A 23113-nucleotide genomic window follows, 5' to 3' on the forward strand; every position below is an offset into this window, starting at 1 on the left:
CACTTCATTACTTTTTTGGGATAGTGAAGGGCGAAGTCTTGCAATGTTACGCAAGTGAAAAAAAGATTGTGAAATATTACTAATATTTGTATTAAACGAAAGCATAACATCTAGTATAACCCAAAGACTTTTAGCATGGGTTGTAAGATTAACTGGAGAATTATTGATAGATAAAGGATTGAGCTTTAAAAAGAACTGATTTAGAGCCTAACAGAAGGGCTTCAGTTTTACTGGCATTCGTTCATTCATTTTTTTGTTGGCTCAGTCCATTTATTAATCCGGTGTCACCACAGTGGAATGAACCGCCAACTTATCCAGCACATTTTTACACAGCAGATGCCCTTCCAGCCGCAACCCATCTCTGGGAAACATACACACATACATACACTATGGACAATTTAGCCTACCCAATTCACCTGTACCGCATGTCTTTGGACTGTGGGGGATACAATACATATAAACTTGCGTATCATCAGCATAAAAATGAAAATTGATATGCCATACGAACAAAATATATGAACTAAAGGTAAAATGTAAATAATAAATAAAAGAGGACCCAATACAGATCTCTGAGGAACACCATCAGTGACTGAGACTGCATCAGAGCTGCCGCGGTGACTGAAGCTCTGCACATGACTTTTGGCCAGCGGAGAAATTAAAATGGTCGTGCCCAACTGAGTCTGGTTCTCTCAAGGTTTTTTTTCTTCACTCTCCTATCAGGTGAAGTTTTTTTCCTTCTCCGCTGTCGCTACAGGCTCGCATGGTTCAGGATTGGTAGAGCTACGCATCGATGAATTTGCTCTTCAGTGTTTGAACTCTCAGTAATGATTTTAAATCACACTGAACTGAGCTAAACTGAACTGAACTGAACTTAAACACTAATAACTGAACTACCCTGTTCCAGTTACTATGACCATTTATGTGAAGCTGCTTTGACACAATCTACATTGTAAAAGCACTATACAAATAAAGCTGAATTGAATTGAATCAGAGCGACTGTTCTTTACCCAGACAAACTGTTTTCTGTCAATTAAGTAAGATGTAAACCAGAAGAGGGCATTATCAGCGATTCAAATTGAGGCCAGTCAATCCAGTAATATTGAATGATTAATGGTATTGAAAGCAGCGGTGATGTCTAAAAGAATAAGTATAGACAAACAGCCAGAATCAGAAGCTAAGAGAAGATTTTTAACAACCTTAGTGAGGGCTGTTTCTGTGCTGTGTTTGGGGGGAAATCCAGACTGAAAGTGCTCATAGATGTTATTGGTGAGCAGATGTGAGTGAAGTTGAGCTGCTAATTCTTTCCAGTATTTTGGGAACAAAGGGAAGGTTGGCCTAAGATTGAAGACAACAACTCCCATGATTCCCCACTCAAATCACACCTTTGTTTATTGTGAATACGCATCCTCTAGTGGCAAAAATTTGCATGCTATGCTACTGTGCAACAACACAATTCAGTGGTCTGACTCTATAAGAAATATCCAATGCATAATACCTACAACGGCTCATCCGTCAAGTTCTTTGTTAAGTGCCTATATTTTAATACCTTTTTATAAGACCCATTGCTTTTTAAACTGATTAATAAACAAAGAGACGAATGTACAAAACACAGGGGGGGAAAGAGTGTAGATCACTGAGAGAGTGTTAATTCTCACAGGCCAGAACCCAAAGAGAGATAATGAGCAGGTACCCTGATGAGTCTCCCCGCACTTCATCCCCTCGCTTCCTCTTCTGTTAATTTAATAAAAACCACTCCAGGACATGCTGATTGCTGCTGATTACAATTGCATGTCGCTTTGATAATAAGTGGGCCCTCCTTCAGCCCAGATTAGCAAAACCAACAGCCGCCAACAGCGGCATCGAGAGAAAAAGTCAAAGCAGAAATGCAGCACCCGGGGTGTGTTGTGGACCTTGAGGATCGATGGGAGATCAAACCAGCATTCACCCAAACACAAGAAGGAGAAATAATCAGAGGCTCCTTTTTGATTGCATGCCGTATTTTCGGCCACTCCATAATGGATCCAGCTTCAACGCAATTCCCATCAACAACAGAGGCATATCTGTAAATCCCTGCGGTTGAGAAAGAGTGTGTGAGGACACTGGCTGAAGATCAGCACTTTATTCTGCTGAGCTGAGGACTGAATCACAGTCGACTGAGGGATTTACTTCTATTCCCTGCAAGATGATGATGATGATGTGTGTGTGTGTGTGTGTGTGTGTGTGTGTGTGTGTGAGTGTGTGTGTGTGTGTGTGTGTGTCTGTGTACCTGCAATAGTGTTTTAGCACATAATTCTGCCCAAAGTCCTGCAGTTTTGAGATCTAGATCTGCTCCACTGAGAAGGTCATAAGAAACCATTAACTCCGTAATGCTGGCCTGCACTTCTTAATATCGTGCTTGACCCTTTTTTGCTCCTCTTTGAATTTTCATCCACCCAAATAGTGCCTTTTGCATGGGGGAGCTACCAGGAACGTTTGATTTAAAGAAAGTTGCTTGTTGGCTTATTTAATGTGCTGACCTTAGATGGTTTTGTAAGTATAAATACTCTTGACTTTGGCTTCGCTACTTATTGACCTGCATTGTTGGATCATGCGAGCCCATTGCTGTTCTTTGAGATGGCAAAAGCTGATGATATCAGCACAATGGCTAAATGATGGTTACTTCAGTCCTACAGGGTAATAAATTCCTATAGACTCCCACTATAATCTTGTGCTAATTATGGTCTTACACCATGAACAACCAAGAATCTTTATGATCATTCATTTTTTATGAACCTGCAAGCTTTATCTGTACAATACAAATATAAAATAAATAAAACATACAGCTTTATATAAATGCAATGCAGTTGTCATATTAAAAATTAAGATTTTTTTTATGTTTCAGTTCAATAATACAGCAGGTTTTAGAGGAAGAATTGTATTTTCTTTATCAAATGTTTCATATTTAGGACATACCTGTCAACATTGGGATGTGAAAAAAGAGATTTGCCCACAATAATAAGGGATTTCCAAGACCCCGTTTAAAAAAAAAACTCAAATTACTAAATATGCTCATTTGGAGCAGTTTCGTTATAAATAAACAGTTAATTGGTCAGTAATATTTTTTATAATTATTTACAAAATAAAAAAATAGTATACATTAGCCTAGCAGCAAATACATTAGCAAACAGTTCAGCTTATTAAAATGAATAGGTATTAATTACATTTACATTTACATTGTCACTTAGCAGACGCTTTTATCCAAAGCGACTTACAAATGAGGACAAGGAAGCAATTTACACAACTATAAGAGCAACAATGAATAAGTGCTATAGGCAAGTTTCAGGTCTGTAAAGTCTAAGAAGAAAAGTATTAGTAAATTTATTTATTTATTTTTTTAGTACAGTTTGTGGTATATCCAGAGAGGCAATTGCAGATTAGGAAGTGAAGTGGAGACTAAATAGTTGAGTTTTTAGTTGTTTCTTGAAAACAGCGAGTGACTCTGCTGTTCTGATGCAGTTAGGGAGTTCATTCCACCAACTGGGCAGATTGAGCGTGAGCGTTCGGGAAAGTGATTTCTTTCCTCTTTGGGATGGAACCACGAGGCGACGTTCGTTTACAGAACGCAAGTTTCTGGAGGGCACATAGATCTGCAGAAGTGAGAGCAGATAAGAAGGAGCAAAGCCAGAAGTCGCTTTGTAGGCAAACATCAGAGTTTTGAATTTGATGCGAGCAGCAACTGGCAGCCAGTGCAAACGGATGAGCAGCGGAGTGACATGTGCTCGTTTAGGTTCATTAAAGACCAATCGTGCTGCTGCGTTCTGGAGCAGCTGAAGAGGCTTGATAGAGTTAGCTGGAAGCCCCGCTAGTAGAGAGTTGCAGTAATCCAGTTTGGAGAGAACAAGAGCTTGAACAAGGAGTTGAGCTGCATGTTCAGATAAGAAGGGTCGGATCTTTCTGATGTTATAGAGTGCGAATCTGCACATTATAATGAAAAAGAATCAAATCTCATTAACCGTGTCTTCACTGTATAACTTACACATTCTGATTAAAGAGCAACAAATTAATGATTTATTAATTATTTAATTATTTATTAATTATTTATAATTATTTATATATATATATATATATATATATATATATATATATATATATATATATATATATATATATATATATATATATAAAAATTCATTTGATTACATTAAATAAGAGGTGTCACTTTAGAAATGCACACATCTAATGTTAAAGTGAAAGGATTCGACTGCTTTCCTAACAGTTTATGCTCATTTAGGACGAAACTACTTGTGTTTGAAAAAAAAACCCCCACCAAGATCAACATCTTTAGATATTTATATAATTAATTATGTGTATATGTTTAAACACGCACAACACGCTTCAAATCACAAGTACAGAATCTGTTTGGGAAACAGTGTCTATTTATCACTGTGGAGCGCGTCCGCTGACAGTCCCGCACCTCTTTATGACTGGTTTGAGGATTGCACATGAAGGGGCGACGGCACCTGTAATGAAAAGGAAGGGGAATCGCGCCATTAAACAAAGTGAAAGCACATTACAGACTCGCATTTAAGAGCAAGGGGCAGCCCCTAGTGGTTCGGCGGTGTGGGTTGCGTAAAGGCTCAGCTCTTTAAATGTTTGTTTGCCACCCTTCAGAGAAATACAGGAAAATAGCTTTATCGGATGATATCGGGATAGAAATGTAAAATACGGGAGAATCCCGGGAAAAATGGGAATGTTGACAGGTATGATTTAGGATGGTCTTCTTAGCATTTATGTCTAGGGTAACAAAATTGACAGGGATGCAAATGAGAATGCCTCTCACTAGCTGCCCCGGTAGACCATGGAGAAGTGATATCATCGTTCACTCCCTAACAAAAACACAAGTCTGTTCCTTCTGGAATAGATAAATAAACACTTTTGTTTTTCTTTTTGAGAAAACTTTGTCTTTAAGTCTTCAGATTCATTTCAGATAAACAGTCCAATACTCTGCCATGTGCATGCATGCTGATTAGATATACAGTCCAATGTGCCAAAATATGTCAGCGTGGCCACTGTTTTCAAACACAGCTTAACACTCGTTGGATTAGTGCCTCAGCCAACAACCATGGAGATTTGTTCTTAATTCTAAAATTAGCTGTCACATCATGTATATCATCTTCCAAATGGCAGATTTTAGGAAACAGTACTTGGAATACTACATTACTTGTTCATCGACTCTCTGTGGTCATTAAAAATCCCATGGCATTTCTCATAAAAAGTAGGGGTGTAACCCTGGTGTCCTGGCCAAAGTCCCTCAATCCGCCCTTACTATCATGGCCTCCCAATCATCCCCATCCACTGAATTGGCTCTATCACTGTCTCTCCACTCCACCTATATCTGGTGTGTGGTGAGTGCACGGGCGCTGTTGTCTTGTGGCTGCCGTCGCATCATCCAAGTGGATGCTGCACACTAGTGGAGGTGTGGAGAGACCCCCACTTATGATTGTAAAGTGCTTTGGGTGTATGGCCATACACAATAAATGCGCTATTTAAATACACACATTACATTACATCAAAATCAGTGATGTCTGGCCAAAGGAAAAAAAGGCTCTTTTTAAAAATATATTATTGTTATGTAGAGTTAGATTTTCTAAGTGCTCCTATTTTTTTTCAGTTTCTAATTTAGTTTCGTAGGTCTCCAACAATTTGTTTACATACATTCAAGTTCAAAAACACTTTAGTTTTTGCGTAATCAGTGATCATTTAACAACATTTAATTAACAAACGATTATTGTTTGGAAGCAATTTGTAACATTTTAATAATATTTTGGCAAATTTAACCAAATGAACGAAATGACTCGAAAAAAGATTTGTTCATCTCGATGAATGAGACTCAAATATCCGAGTCAATAAAATGATCCGAACTTCCCATCACTACCAAAAAGGTCTATTGATTAAAAGGGTTATTGACAATCAAGCAACCATTGAGTAATCGTTTAATCATAATTTTTTTTTTTATTGTGCTAGTTGAAAGTCTCTTCACTTTCTAATGCCAATGATTAGTTTAAGTTGTCCTAAAGCATTTATATGCATTTTATATTCTAGGTGTAGCCGTAGGAGTTAAACATGTTCAGGGCCAAACTAGTTTTTTTTTTAAATCATTGACAAAATTATTATTTTTATTACATAATAAAAATAATAATTTTGTCGATGATTGAAAAAAACAGATTTGTATATCTGCAGACCATGTACAAATAGACTAATATTTCATGGGCACGCTCATGTGCAGTGTCTCGACATGTCCAAAAATAAATAAATAAATAAAAAGGATCAAAACTTGAACCCGAATCAATGTCAAAGTTGCTTTTGCATGCTGGGGTCAACTACAGGAGTCAAATGGTCTGAAGGACGATGTCATGGTGGCAGAATTTCTAGTAATAAGTATTTCTAGTAATAAGTATTTCTTATTATTTTCTTTCCTAGCCGCATATATTTTACGTACAGTACATTGTGTTCCTTTAAAAATTAGCGTAACTTAGGGCTGGGCCATTTAATCAAGCAATTTTCTTGTGCATTTTCTCAATAAAACCTATGCTAGTAAACCTCCAGCACGTGTTTAGATGGAACAGAATATACTGCACAGCCATAGTCCACTTATAAACTGAATTCGACTTTAGTATAATCGGTTGATAATGACATTGAGATATTTATTCTGTGATGATGAATTGCTGCTTGCGTCACTTATTAATGAACTACAGCTGCACTAAAAGCTGCATGTGAAATTACAACATATGTTTTTTACTCCAAACTCACATCATAACTGCAGTAAAATGTAGAAATTTATTATTTATTTTTATAAATACATTTATTTGCTGTACACTTTGTTCTTTAGAATTTTGTAGACTTTTATGAATAAACAGCCACACTCAGGGTAGCCCCGGGATCCTCTAACTGAAATTCAAGGCTCTTTAAGAACTTTTTAATACCATTTCAAATGAAATTCAATGCCAACTTCGTACCCATTCCAAAAGAAGTTTGGGGGAAAAAATGTAAAATCTGTATAAATTTTGAACCCTAGAAAATAATTTTGTACAAGTGACTACTTGAATTGAATAAAACATTTTATTTAAATGGTCAGTTATATTTAGTACATACGCAACAGTGTTACACACATTTGATTTTTAATAAACAAATAAATTTGAACTTAATGTTGAACACTATAGCCTTCGCAGCTCTGCTGCCTTGGCTGCAATATTTCTCCCAGACTCTCAAGTCCTGTCAACTTCTGCTTGTGTTTTTTTTCTCAATGCGTTTGCCCTAGAGTTGGTGTTGAGCCACAGTTAGACAGGATGTTCCTTGGCTGTGGTGGAAATACTTCTAATGTAGAAATAAAGGTGTGAACTTAAACTGGTCTCACGGTTCGGTTACGATCATCATGCCATCGATTCGGTTTAATTCAATATCTCAGTGCATACGCAGCTTTATATTGGGGGGGGCTGTCTGTATAAACACACACACTCCTGTAACAAGCACACATACACAAAGCACCAAGCAAGCGACACACAGCATTACGCCCTCTCTCATTCACACACATAAACACACACACATACACACACAAGCGCGCGCGCCTGCTCGCTCGCTCTTTATACGGAAATGTATTCCCGCGCCGCAAGAAATCTGGTCGGGTCCCGCGGCAGACCTCTATCCAGAAATATTGCTGTAACAGTCGAGAGGAAAAGTCACGCCAGCATGTCAAATGAGCCACAGTGAGAGAGAAAGTCCTCTCCTCAGTCATGAGTTTGATAAGTGGGATAAAAATCCAGTTGAAAGCCTACGTGCAGAGTTCTGTAGGAGCAACTTCAATATTTACTAGGGGAAAAAAATGAGTGTGTCCTTCTAGCGGCCCAATACATTAATGCCTGTCACAAAATAAGAGAGCAGACCAATAAAAACATCAGTGATGCGCCTGCACACACACACGCACGCACGCACGCACACACACACCTAGATGATTATAAATAAATTATTGTAAATATACTGATTATTATTGTTTTTATTACTGTTTTATCCTAAAAATGTAGTTTATTCTGATCTATTTTTGTATTGATTTGTATGAATAATAATGTTGGGTAATAATATAATATATTAAAAATTATTGTGATATATTGAATAATATGATGTATTGTTGATATTTTATTTAATTATTATAAATAAATATCATCTTTTTTTTTTTTTTTTTTTGCTACTACTACTATTTACTGTGTGTACTGATTTTTTATTATATATGTATGTTACTTTTTATGTAAACTTTATAACTGCTTTGGTAATATATTTGTAACAATTGTCATGCCAATAAAGCAGATATTGAATTGAACTGAATTGAATTGAGAGAGAGAGAGAGAGAGAGAGAGAGAAAGAAAGAGATAAATTGATGCAAATACTCGCGCTCACCTCCCTCGCCATAGTACAGTAGCCTAAGCTACGGCGACAGACTTTCTGCTATGACGTGGAGAGGGAGATTCACTCAATGTTACGCTGCATGAATATTTCAATTAGCCTGCATTAGTAACAGTTAATTTTGTTATGGTATGAACTTTAATCCTAGGAAAGGCAAAAATAAATAAATAAAATAAGACCGAAATAAGACGAAATCCAAGACGTTGCATACCAAATTCAAGCCAATTAAGGCCCTAATTTGCGATGATCAAATTTAAGACTTTTCTTTTCAGACCCTGCGGGTACTCTGCACACTTTTTGTGTAATTATTTTGTTACGCATAACTTTACTAAATTGCAATGAATGTAGATGTTATTCCACCCATTTTGCAGCCCATACACCACAATAAGCTAGTTAGCCTTTTTATGATTTAATTAAACATTTACAGGAACAAATATTGTGCACCTGTTTTATCCGGACATGACTTTTAACCATGATTGTATGAGTCTGCATGTAACAGTAGCAGTAATACTGTACTTACGTTCCACATGTAACAAAGAATACAATGTGGATCGTGTATCGCATAGACTGTAGATTCACTACATGAAGTGAAAATATTGTCCAGCTTTATTTCATGTTGTGTACCTCCTCTGAATGCAAACACCTTCTCAAGACAATGAGCATGACATCTGCTTATGCATATGCATAGGGCTTTTGAAGATGAAGGCAACAACAACAACAAAAAAACTCCTGTTAAACTTTATGATTTGCATTCAAAAAGAAGCCTAAAGTCTTTAAATAATGATCACTATAAGAGATTTGAAACTTTTTGGTAAAAAATGTTTCCATGTGTAGAAAAAGTAGGATAGTCATTCCTCTAAAAAAAGATATGTCATGCATTATTTGATACTTTTTTGTTGTTTTGTTTTGTTTTTTTTTACTTGAAGTAACATGACAAAGAATGGCAGGTTCAGCACATACCGTTTTCTTGTAACTCTTCCTATTTTGGTTTCATTCCTCCACAAACACTTAATAATTGATACCTCTCTGTTTTTAGGTTTATCAAAGTTTCCTCCAAATGTTTTAGATTTGTTCACTTGCTTGGAAACTTACGTCATTCATCCATGAACGTATGCTTTGAGCCTGTACCTGTAAAAGCCAGCAGGTGGGGTTGGGATAAGAAAGCTTTTTTCCAGATCTCGGAGGACATCGTTGAGCATGCGGACATGGGCAGGATCTCTCTCTTTGGGGTCATTGGCAGGACGCATGACCTCAGACTGGAAGAAAGTTGAGTTTTCCCTCAAAGATGCAGCCACGTTTAGCAGGTCCAGCCCTCTCAGTGTTTCATCTGAAACAATTTAAGACACAAGAAGAATTTAAGAGTTCATATTTTTTTGCTGAATAAACTGAGGCATAAAAAAACAGATCAGTTCAAGTCATTTTTTTCTTCTTTTTTTTTTGCACAGACATCACTACTGTAAGGTCCACCCAGTTGGCCCAATGCCGGTGTCCACTGGTGGATGAAGGTTTAATGCCTGTTCGGTCTTTCCAGTGTACAATGTTGATTTATATTAAAGTTAGCTCATATCTGACTCCAATTTAATATGAGGTGGTTTAGAATATTAATATAACCACCATTATTAACCAATATTAATAAAAATATATTTATCCTCGTTTTATCTGACTCCAATCATAAAACATTAAGAAGATTATATCAATATGTAATTTAGATAAATGTTTGAACCTTTTGTCTTCACTAGTAACTATTACATCCGTTCATTCGGTTGCTCATGTCGCTCAGAGAAATCGCCTCGGCCGAAGGCGTCCCTCACGGTCACACTCCGGTCATTCTTGAATATTAAACAGAGGTAAATTGACTAATACTTTAGATGGCCGCTACCAGCGCGCTCGTTCTAAAATACTTTAGCTAGTCCCGCTTAGATGTACACCTTTGAGTTAAGACAATCATCATTTCTAATTAGAGGTTAGGGCATTAATATAAATGTACCCGACTACTGGACTCTATAGTAACTTTGGTTTTCACCAAGCCCATGGTTTCCCATATGAACTTAATTTAGAATAATATTACCTTCAGGTCGGGTACCCAATCTAGGTTAGTCGTGCAACACCTTGTTGACCTAGACGGAAGTTATCGCCCTTTCCACCTAAGTACACATGAATCAATTACAAGAGTCAGCCGGATCGCTAAAACACAATTAGTGTGCCCAATGCTCCATCTCAACTGGATTTTAGTCCGTCTACTGACCTGACGCAAGACGTGCGGAAACAAGGATACAGCGTAATCTACTTGAATTAATAATTACAGAGTGAGCAAAATATGGTCAAACATTACAATTTATTAGTCAGGTAAATGTATTATGCCAATTCAATCAGTCAATTCATAAATGATCAATACAAAAGATCAAATTATCAAAGATAAATCCAAGATGAAAAGATGCATACCTGACCTTTTACATAACGTGTAAATATTACATAACATGGAGCCTAGGCTCCATGTTATGGGCTGATCTGGGTAGGCAGAATCGCGCTGAGTCTTTCTTAAACCTTACCTTAAATAATCCAAGAATTCCCTCAAGGAAGGGGGTGTGTGTATATAAAAGTCACACCCTTCACAGTGGTTCAAAAGATGCCTGAAGTTATATATTTATTGTTTTGATTATGTCTATTTCTGAGAGGATGAGACCATTGTACCAATCGCACTGAGACATTTCAAATGATATCAAACATGATAGTTAAAGTCAGTTAGGTTAATTTAGAACATTCAAACATTGAAATGACCATATGCGTGAGTTGGGGGGATGAAGCTGAGTTTCAGCATACTCAGATGCAAATGCAGCAGGAACTAGTTTTTCCCGCATTCTCCCTTGCTGGGCTGTGAAGTTACCAGTCTCTGTTTTCAGCTCATGTTTTGAATTGTCAAAGATATCAGAATATTTGCAATATTTCAATTCTTACACTACCCCACATCTTTTTGGCACTTTGGTGGTTATGTTATATACTGTTGAAGTCAGAATTATTAGCCACCCCTGAATGATTAGTCCCTGTTTTTTGTTTTACTTGATTTTTTTCCAACACATTTCTAAACATAATAGTTTTAATCATTTCTAATAACTGCTTTATTTTATCTTTGACATGATGACAGTAAATAATATTTAACTAGATATTTTTCAAGACACTTCTATACAGCTTAAAGTGACATTTAAAGGCTTAACTAGCTTAATTAGGTTAACTAGGCAGGTTTGGGTTATTAGGCAAGTGATTGCATAGCGATGGTTTGTTCTGTAGACTGTTGAAAAAAAATCTGCTCAAAGGGGGCTATTAATTTTGTCCTTAAAATGATGTTTAATAAAAATTAATAACTGCTTTTATTCTAGCCATAAAATTAAATTCCAGATTTTCCAATTTTCCAGAAGAAAAAAATATTATCAGACATAATGTGAAAATGTCCTTGTTCTGTTAAGCATCATTTGGGGAAAAATAAAAATAAAAATCTAAGGGGGGCTAATAATTCTGACTTCAACTGTACAGTATAAGCTTTGGTATGATGCTTCTGTCTTTATTAAACAAAGGTAATCTTTCATTTCAATTAGAACTTTTAAAAACGTAAGTGTTTGATATTTTAATTTTGATAATCTGAATAATGAAGTTTTTGTTAATAATCTACTTTTTTTTTGTTAGTTGTGTAAATTGCTTCCTTGTCCTTATTTGTAAGTCGCTTTGGATAAAAGTGTCTGCTAAATGACTAAATGTAAATGTAAGTTTTATAAGTGTAATTTTTCAAAAAAACAAACAAAAAAAACAGTTTTACTTTGTTTTATAAGGAACTGAAAAATTACTTTTGTACTATTCAACATAGTGCTAATAGAAAGGCTATTAAAACTGTCCATTCGTGCTCTATTTTTAACATTTTTCATTACGGTAAAAGTCCTGCTTGTTTGCAATTGTAAGAATTTTATTTAATTACGTATACTCTTGTTTTTTGTTAGTTTTATTTCTTTCTTTATTTTTTTTGTGCTGCTATTATTATTTACCTTCTATAACCCTGACATTATCTTGTTCCATTGCCATGCTTCTGTTGTTTAGCCAGCACTCACTTTAGAGGATTTACACATACCTATCTTTAAAAAAGTAAGAGTTCTTGACTCCAGTAAGCTACAAACACAAATGGGATATTATTGGAAAGAAGACATGTTGAGCTTTACTGTGGCAAAAGGGAAAGTTGCATGCTCAAAAACGTAAAATGTTATACATTATGAAGTCATGAGGAAAAAAAGTATTATGTTCAATATTTGTTTTTCAATATACAAACACAGGAAAACATATAATGTAAACCCACGCGAATGCAGGGAGAACATGCAAACTCCACACAGAAACGCCAACTGAGCCGAGGCTCGAACCAGCGACCTTCTTGCTGTGAGGCAACAGCACTACCTACTGCGCCACTGCATCGCCCAAATAAGTAACAGTTGATGAATAATTTGATCTACATTCACAGTTCATGTATCTTTGGAAAGAAGACTTTCTGGGCTTTATTATTAATTATCTAGAGCAGGGGTGTCCAAACTCGGTCCTGGAGGGCCGGTATCCTGCATGTTTTAGTTCCAACCCCAATTAAACACACCTGAACCAGCTAATCAAGCTCATTTTAGGTATACTAAACCAGGGATGGGCAAACTTGATCCTCGAGGGCCGGTGTCCCTGCAGAGTTTTGTTCCAACACTAGTCAAACACACCTGAACATGGTAATCAGTGTCTTTAAGATCACAAGTGATCTATAAGCAGGTGTAAACTGTGCAGGACACCGGCCCTCCAGGACCGAGTTTGCCCACCCCTGTACTAGAAACTTCCAGGGAGGTGTGTTGAAGGAAGTTGGAGCTAAACTATGCAGGACACTGGCCCTCCAGGACCGAGTTTGGACACCCCCTGATCTAGAGTTTATATCGTCCAAAATGTAAAAGGTTATCGATGCTTGAGTACTGCAATAAAAAAAAAGCACAGCACAAAACATTTTATTATTTCATAAACAAATATATGAAATTAATCCTGGAGCAATACACAAAAGTACTAGGTCAAAAGCCACACATCTCAAATTTGTGCACGAACAGAAGAAATCAAGCAAAGACATTCGCAATTTGGCTTGCTAGATCTCAACTTGTAATTTTGCACGTAATACAGTTCTCCATTTGTCATTGAATTAACGCCATAGGTATTTAGTAGATTTGTGTTAAAGGCTTGCAGCCACAGCTGGAAAAAATCCTGGAAACACTGTATATACTCATACAATTTCATTTCTATTAGGACAACTTCAGATAGCAGTGACCTCAAAATGTAGGAAATTGTAGGTTGTTTTTGAATTTTGATCTCCACTGTTTAGTAGTCAATATAGCATTTAAGATCTCTATTCAGGGTTAAACAGATCTCAGTTTCAGCAATTTAAAAATATGTTTTAAAACTCTGGCATGCTTCTGCTCTATCTTTCAACTTGCTAACTGGAGCATGCTATCATCTATCATGTGTTTAGCTGGAGCTGTTAAGAACTGCACAACCTCTCAAAGATAATGCCAGAGTCGTGACGGGTGGGTGTACATTTTAACACACTAGTTCAACGTGTCACCAATTTGAAGATCTTTTTTTTTTTTTTTTAAATGGTGAAGCACTACAATTCTGTAAACAGTTCACCTCTGACTTCTGAGGTAGAGATTCATGCCAGCATACTTATAAATGTGCTTAAGAAACATTTCATTTTGATTTGACAGCTTAATTGTGCTTTGATAATGCATCTATCAAGTTCTTTTTTTTCTGCTTCTTCTTTAGCGCTTTTGGATCCTGTAATTTTGTATTTTAGTGCTGTTAGCATGCTGCCAAGTTATATTATGGAAAATATTACATTTGAATATTAGATAAAGCTCATTAATGAATAAATCTTTTGGGACAATTCACATAAAACAAAGCAAAAAAATAAAATTAATAAAATAAAAAGTCATCATTGACACACTCTACTTAATCTAAATCTTTTGTTTGAATTTCTGCTTTTTAGTAAAACCTAAAACAGGATATTTTGGATATTTAACCATTGACTTCCATAGTATTTATTTATCTTAAATGCTTGAAGCCTTCTTAAAGGTGCCCTGTAATGAAGATCTGGATATACCAAGGTATAGTAGAAAAAAAAAAAAAAGCATATAGAAATGGGCATACTGTGAGCCTATTAATTCCAGGAAATGTAAATTCCACAAGAACAACCAATTCCAAATTGCAAAAATTGTACAACCAATGGCCCAATCAGAAGACAAAACAAACTCTGGCGAGACTCAAGGTCCATGCCCTCCACATTTCCATGCCTAATTTGGGTCGTTTATCCAGACCTGACGAGCAGCCATGTCATCAAGCTTTGAGATCATAAAAATAGCTCTGAGACCATTAATATGCACGTCTCATGCTACGTTTAATAATTAACAACGTTTTCTAGTAATACAACAATAAAAAATTGTCTTTCCTTCGTTATTTTTAGGCATATATTTCACTTACTGTGTATGTGGGACTTTTATTTTGAAAACGTGAGCGCCAAATTGTTTACTGTGTGTTAATGGGACATGTTTCAATATCGCCTCAGCAAACAAAATGCAAGATTTAAAGATTATACATTTATTCATCGCCACTCTGAAGAGGCATAATATTTTTTTAGTTACATATTTTGTTAATTTATTATGTTTATTGTGAAATTTGATGCGTCTGTTTCAACAAACACTGAACTGTCATCTGTTTATGCAAAAGTTGATACTAATTCCTGGCTATTTATTTGACTATAGATTCAAAATACAATGCCACATCTCTGTCATTCTCTTTTGTCAAGTTTAAGTGAAGTTTCATAAACTAATTTCGAGAAGAGCACGTGATATGATTGAGCACAACTGGCTGCTCATCTGTAATCAGTAATAATTCAATCAGGGTGATCCTAGTTTACAATAAATGGATCGTTTTCTCCCTACTGCTCTATTTTCGTTTTGGAAGAATCCCCCTTCCACCCCATCTCCTCCTTTTCCTCCCCTTTTCCAAGGGGGAGCTCTCGATCGAGACCATCTGATCTCGGAACCCCTTATATGCTTATTGACTGGATGGGAGCCTTGGGCTCAAGTATCTTCAAGTTCAGGGCTCCCCCCGGGACAGCATGCCAAACCTGCTATAAACGAAAAGCATATCTAAGTGGGAACTCTTGAATTATAATTTAGCCTTTATCCAAAACAGATCTGGTGAGCAAAATAGGTTAAAGTTACTTTGATTGGGTTTATATATGTCCTTGTTCAGCATGCATCATGATGTTTGTATGTGTGTGTCTGTAAGAGTGGCACATCAGGAGAGGGTGCTCGCTGCAGAGCCATTTGAGCAGAGCTGAGCTCCAGCGAGGGGGAGCATGAGCTCTCGTTCTGCCTCCTGTAAGCTGTTTTAATGCGTACACCAACCCCACCCCTAACCCTACCCCCAGTGACATCACTCGTAGAAGAAGTGCAAAAAAAGGTGGAGCTCAAGCTCAAGCTCCCCCTCGCTGGAGCTCAGCTCGCCCAAATGGCTCTGCAGCGAGCACCACTTGCACATCAGAGCGTAGCTCATTAATATTCATGAAACAAACCATATATGGTCAATCATGGATCATCTGATTTTATGGGTATTTTATGGAGTCATAAAAGTGCTTATAAAACACTTATAAAAAATGGATTTTTTTTTTTACTTACTGAAGCCATAAACCGATGTAGATATCAGAGAACAATTTAACTTATTAAATCAATGCAGTATATGGCATCTTTAATACCTTCTTTTAATTGTTCAACAGAATAAATAACCTTGTAACGGTTTGGTACCACTTGAAGATGAGTACATTTTCATTTTTGAATGAACTATCGTTCAAAATCAAATTCTAAAAAGTCAAGTTCCACACTCAACAATGCTGATTTTCCATTGCAATTTCCACCTAGTATTTCAGTCAGCACATATCCAAACTTTGCTTGCAGCACCCATAAATGCAAAACACCCCATTGGAGGCTATGTGCTTATTTTGATTTTTTGGAAGATACGCAAAACTTTAAGTAAACAAAGAGAGAGAAAGAGAGAGAGAGAGAGAAAAAAAAAACTTTTCTACAAACTTCAGCACACACTGTCTATTTTAGAATAAATCAGAATGAAAGCAATCCCTGCAGTAGAAGTGCTGTATCTCATCAATCACTGTAACAGACAGCCGAGGAACCCACTGAAACCCAACAGAGGTTTACAATTGCTTAAATTATTAAAAAAAGGCTTATTAAATTCATAGCACACCAATTTTGTCTCTGTCTGTCTGTCTGTCTGTCTGTCTGTCTGTCTGTCTGTCTGTCTGTCTATCTATCTATCTATCTGTTTGTTTTAAAAATGCTCTTGTCTGAGTTTGGGTGGCAACAGGTCTTATGTACAAGTAAAAACAAAGCATTTTCTTCATCCTCAGGTAATAATTTCAATCATACGCTGTACTAATTTGTAACAAATGGTTCCACAGTTTGAGCTTGAACTCCCCAAAAATGGGGTCAAAGAGATGACAAAGAAATGTAGCAATTTTTTTTCAGAGCTCTTTGTTGAATAGAAGTTTCAAAAGAACAGCATTTATTTGAAACAAGTCTTTTGTGGCATTATGAATGTCTTTAATGTCACATTTGATCATGTCCAGGTGTTCTTCAATGAGTCAGTGCCCTTGAACTATCACAGAGTTACAACCACAATTTGCTGCACTGCATTTACCTGACAAAGAACGGCCACATCACAGATTTTACAATAACTATTACATTTTTGAATGAATAATTGCAGTTTTTCTCAGTTACTTTCTTTGGTACATTTCTCAGATCAGAATTGAAATTCTCAAAACTGTTCAGCCCTTAGATTATTGTGCCATAGTTTCTCATTGCTTTGAACAAGTTGCAAATGCTTTTGTACATCGATGCTCATGATTATGTGCCCTGATGTTTACTACTGTAGATTATCTAGTGCATATGTATTGTGGGTTAAAATTTATTATGTTGGTCTCTATTAAATAGTCTCACCCCCACAACATTTAATCATTTGTTCATGCAAAAGTCTGTACATGCAAAAAGGCTGAAGAAGTTGCCGTGATATTTTGACTGCATTTTTCTATAACATTTTCATTTGACTTTTGACTGTCTAAAATTGGTCAAATTTTCAAGGTTAAATCTTGACTTTGTGTAATGAAGGTGCATCTCAAAAGAGATTTTCCTATGTTCATATTTCTAATTTTTTTTCTTTGTGCTATGCAGGGCTGTTTTTTCCTTTCTGTTTCACAATGACATGATCTGTCAACAAATTACAGTACAAACAGCAAAATAAATAAATAAATAAAATAAAATAATTAAATAAATAAAAAATTGCCATAGTTTACATCAGAACACTCATCCAGAGTACACTGTTATATTGACAACATGACTAAATAATTTGACTCTTCTATCCATACACAATGACACAAGGACTTATTCTGACAACACTGACATGTTCATTGACAAATAAATAGTTAATAGACAAAATAAGGTTTTTGAGCAAGAGACTGGCTTTTGCAGGTAATCTGTGGTGTTTTGGCATACATTTTCTTTTCGGCTTAAACCCTTTGCTAATCTGGGGTCGCCACAGCGGAATGAACCGCCAACTTATCCAGCATATGCTTTTTATGCAGCGGATAACCTTCCAGCCACAACCCATCACAGGGAAACATCCACACGCCCATTCACACACATACACTATGGACAATTTAGCTAACCCAATTAACTATCTACCGCATGTCTTTGGACTGTGAGGGAAACCGGAGCACCAGGAGGAAACCCACACGAACACGGGGAGAACGAACTCCACACACAAACGACAACTGACCCAGTTGAGGCTCAAACCAGCGACCTACTTGATGTGAGGCGACAGCACTACCTACTGCGCCACCGCATGGCCTGTTTCGGCATACACATAAAACACAAATGCTGTTGAAATCCATATCCTCTAAAGGAATGTTAGTCTGCATTATTTAGGGCAAACGGAGCCGAGAACACTTCCTAAAAGGCATTTTAATTTGAACTGCATCTGCGCTTATATTAGTCTTTTTTAAATTATTCCTGAGGTTTCCATAATCCTGAATCAGGATGTATCCTATGCAGCTGCTGTTGTGGTCAAGGAGGAGTCAAGAGCATGAGACTGATTTCTGTAAGACCCAGTGACAGACGAGTCTTCCCATTAATCAACTTGCAGCTTCTCCATGATGGACGTCCGGCTCTCCAGTGCCTAGACTCCAGCTCTGCACAAGACTTTTGGCCATAGGAGAAATGGTCGTGCCCAACTGAGCCTGGTTTCTCTTGAGTTTGTTTAATTCTTCACTTTCGCCGATTGGTAGGGGTGTAACGATTTATCGTTGTACGATTTATTGCGATGCAAAAATGTCACAATATGCATCCTGGCATTATGACGATTTGATTACGATATGACGTCCGTTTTCTCTTATTTGTTGAGCTGTTTGCACGTGAGCTACGTTCCACCTGCTGTCGCACGTAAGTTCAGATTGCAGCAGCAGTAATGTTAGCAGACCAAGATGAGTGGAGCTGAAATAGAGGATGGCCCATCCTCTCAAAATCAGACATCTGGCAACATTTCGGTTGTACAGTCATTGCTTTAGACTCGTCCGCTTTTTGACATGCATACTGGGTCAAACATAGCCGAAGTTTTAGTCTTCACAGTGATTTACATACTTTGCACAGCGACATGGATACCTCCTAATGGTGCTGAAAGAGTCACATACTGTATTTATAAGGTACAATTCACCCTAAAATGCACCTTTACTTAAATTGTTTCTTAATTTTGTCTCTGTCATTTCAATAATATTTTTCAAGAAGTTTTTAAATTGTTTTATTTTCCAGAAACAGGCCTGTTTAGTTTATTTTCTTAAAGAAGGTTCAGTTTAACAAGTTGAAAAAAAAAGAAATACATAAAAAATAGTTTACTTGGTAATTAAATTTTTTTTAAATAAAATTTGCATTTCAGTTTAATTTTAAATTTTTATTCCAAATATCGTGATACATATCGAATCGTAAAACATTATATCGTGATACACATTGTATCGTGAGCTGAGTGTATCGTTACACCCCTACCGATTGGTGAAGTTTTTCCTCACTGCTGTTGCCACTGTTTGCAACTTGTGCAGCTGCGCATCGATGGATTTGCTCTTCAGTGTTTGAACTCTCAGCAGTGAATATCACACTGAACTGAACTAAACTGAACCTCAACACTGAAAACTGAACCAACACTGTTTCAAATTACTATAATCTTCTATGTGAAGCTGCTTTGACACAATCTACATTGTAAAGCACTATAGAAATAAATATAAACTGAATTGAATTTTGCACCATGTGCAGTGTTCATTTGGATGATGCAACAGAACCAATGCACCCACCACCTTCCAATTATCCAGTAGGAAGATTAGAAAGAGATAGGCCCTGATCATACCTTTCACACATATTTTGTTACTTTTGTTTTATTTTTTTTTGTGATGAGGGGCCCTTTTGTAAATGATTTTTCTATTGGCAGCGAGTGTTATGCACCTTGTGTTTTTGATGCTGCCCTCTTTGCGCCTGCAGTTTGAAAAATTCAACTCTATGCAGAAAAAGATCCTGACCTAATGCCCTCCAGCCTCAAGGCTGTTGATCCAGTGGTTGCCTAGCAACATAAAAAGCGAAGCACAGCGTCAACAATATGGCAGTGTGATACTAATTGGGTTTTTTAGAACTAAAAAAAAAGCATGTTCTTTGTGATCGGCCCCTAATAGAGCCAATTCAGTGGGTGAGGATTATTAATTATTACGCCAGCCATGGTTATAGCTCTACTTTTTACGAAAAATAAAAAAGTTTTCAAAAAAGTTACATTTTCAATGAGGCCATTTTACTTAATGTCTACTTGTAGGAGGCTTGACAATTCACACAGTTTTCCCCGACACCTAAAAGCTTTTAATCTTGAGGTGTGATGTTGTGTCCATTGGCAGAAACCTTTTAGTCTCATGCCCAATGACTAACTTAAAAGAAATGTAATTTTTAATAACCAAAAACAGGACTGTGACTTAGGCCACATTTCTGCCAGTTAAATGTGACCCAATTCTGATGTTTTGCTCATATGTGACACAGATCAGATCTGTTCTATGACCATGTAAACACAAAAAAAAAAAAAATGCATGCATTCGGATATTTAGAAATCGGTTTCAGGTCTCCTTCGATTGGATCGGATTTATTGAGGCATTCCGTTCTGTACATCATTAAACTTGCGACAATGTAGTGCTTCTCCGCGGTTAAATGACAGAAAGAGGAGCGTGTGTGGAGATGCCGACGCGGTAAACAACATCAGAGGAAACAACGAGGAGGAAAGGGGTTCAGTCGCCACAATTTGCTCCCACCAGACCTGAGATCTCTCTCGTACCCATAAATTCCTCTGAATGGTGGAGGACGTCATTAAGCATTTAAACCATAAGCGCAAGCTTCGATGACAGCCATTCGATGACACCTCCTCCTCAAAATCATTTTAAAGTTGGGCGAACTTTGCGTTGTAACTTTTGCTTTTTGTCGCTATTAATACACTCACTGCGGGCTTCACATAGAATAACTCTATTCTCTCCAACACCAGTGCGCACACAGGCAAAGACTACATCTTCAACTACACACACACGCATCAGGGCTAAACCATTACATAAACTGCATGGGGGTAAATCTGGACTAAACCATTCACTGCTCATACTACACTTCGCATATTTCGCAGAGCTAAAAAACAAGACAATTTCTTCCATCGTGGCTAGTGTGGCACAGATGCTAGAACCCGCGTGTATGCATGCGCGACATCGTAAATTGTATGGCAAGTGTAAACGCATGAATTGGATATAGGTCACAATTAAAATAACGTGTAAACGGACAGGCAAACAAATCAGATATAGCCAACAAATCGAATTGGGCATCAAGACCTGACAGTGTAAACGGGGCCTGAATGCCTTATTCAAAGGTGAATGCATCTTAGGCACCATTTACACTATGGTTTTCGATTTAAAATGTAATGTTTAAGTTATTTTAGTTTGGAAACACTGGTATTCCAAGTCAAAAATAATATTTATTCTAACTCAATTTAAATAACATAATCAAAACATCAGTATCAGTATTTTCAACCAGTGTGAAAAGCAAGTGAATGGATGCGGTGAGTGTTGTCAGCGCTAGTATATGGATGCAAAAAAAAAAAAATCATGAAGCCCAAATTGGAGCACAGCAACTGCACAAACAGTGAATAAACAGCGGCCCAGACAAACTCTCTCACTGGGTTTAAATAGGGGCGCGGACGAGCATCAGTTGTGCTGAAGGCACACCCCAACCTAAAACGGACAAAACATACAAACACCCAAACCAAAACAACAAAGTCCTAATAGTATAGAGATAGGTAAATAAATATTTGGACATTGACACAATTCTAACGTTTTTGGCTCTATAAGCCAATACAATCAACTTGAAAAAAAAAAAAAAGATGTGCAAGTCAGATGATTAACTTGGCCATTGCATAACATTCAACTTCTTTCCCTTAAAAAAACTCTTGGGTTGCTTTTGCAGTATGCTTTGGGTCATTCTCCAACTACCCTTTAAAGCACCGTCCAATGAGTACTGAAGTATTTGGCCTAATATGAGCAGAAAATATTGCCTGAAACACAGAATTCATCCCGCTGCTTTTGTCAGTAGTCACATCATCAATAAATACTAGAGAACCAGTTCCATTGACAGTCATACTTGTCCATGTCACTACTATAGCACCGACATGCTTCACTGCTTAGGATCATGAGCAGATCCTTTCCTTCTCCATACACTTCTTTTCCCATCACTCTGGTACAAGTTGATCTTGGTCTCATCTGTCCATAGGATGTTTTTCCAGCACTGTGAAGGCTTTTTTTGGAACGCTAATCTGGCCTTCCTGTTTTTGTGGTTCACCAATGGTTTATATCTTGTGATGAAACCTCTGTATGCACTATGGTGTAGTCTTCTCTTGATTGTTGACTTTTAACACACATACACCTACCTTCTGGAGAGTGTTCTTGATCTGGCCAACTGTTGTGAAAGGTGTTTTCTTCACCAGGGAAAGAATTCTTTTATCGTCCACCACGTTTCTGTGGTCTTGCGGGTGTTTTGATGTTGCTGAAATCACTGGTGTAATCTTTCTTTTTTTTTAGGAATGTTCTTTTTTTCTTTTTTTAGGAATGTTCCAAACAGTTGTTTTGTCCACGCCTGATGTTTTTTCTATCTTCCTGATCTTTTCAGCCTAATGATGGCTTGTTTCACTGATAGTGACAGCTCTTCGGATCTCATCTTGAGAGTTGACAGTAACAGATCACAACTGCAAACAGCACACTTAAAATGAACTTTGGATCTTTTGGACCTTTTATTTACTCATTGTAATTGGAATAATGAGGACATTACACACACCTGGCCACGGAACAGCTTAGAAGCCAATTGTCTTATTACTTTTGGACCCTTAACAAGTGGGAGGCACATATGCAAACTGTTGTAATTCCTACTGTGTCCACCTGATTAGGATGTAAATACCCTCAAATTACATCTGCAGTCTGCAGTTAAAGCATATCCTGTTCCATTTTAAATCTATT

General features: G+C 37.0%; 1 protein-coding gene across 7 annotated transcripts in view; it reads right to left on the reverse strand.

Annotated features, from left to right (window-relative positions):
- naaladl2 (N-acetylated alpha-linked acidic dipeptidase like 2) overlaps positions 1 to 23113 on the reverse strand; it is a 629431-nt gene that overhangs the window by 12685 nt on the left and 593633 nt on the right. For all 7 annotated transcript variants that reach the window (XM_087273255.1, XM_087273256.1, XM_087273253.1 and 4 more), the window contains one exon: positions 9562 to 9760. In XM_087273255.1, coding sequence (XP_087129381.1) covers positions 9562 to 9760 — 199 coding nt within the window. The remainder of the gene's footprint in view (positions 1 to 9561; positions 9761 to 23113) is intronic.

This window comes from Danio rerio, chromosome 11, assembly GCF_052040795.2.
Source record: "Danio rerio strain M-AB ecotype USA chromosome 11, GRCz13ab, whole genome shotgun sequence".
Lineage (NCBI taxonomy): Eukaryota > Metazoa > Chordata > Actinopteri > Cypriniformes > Danionidae > Danio > Danio rerio.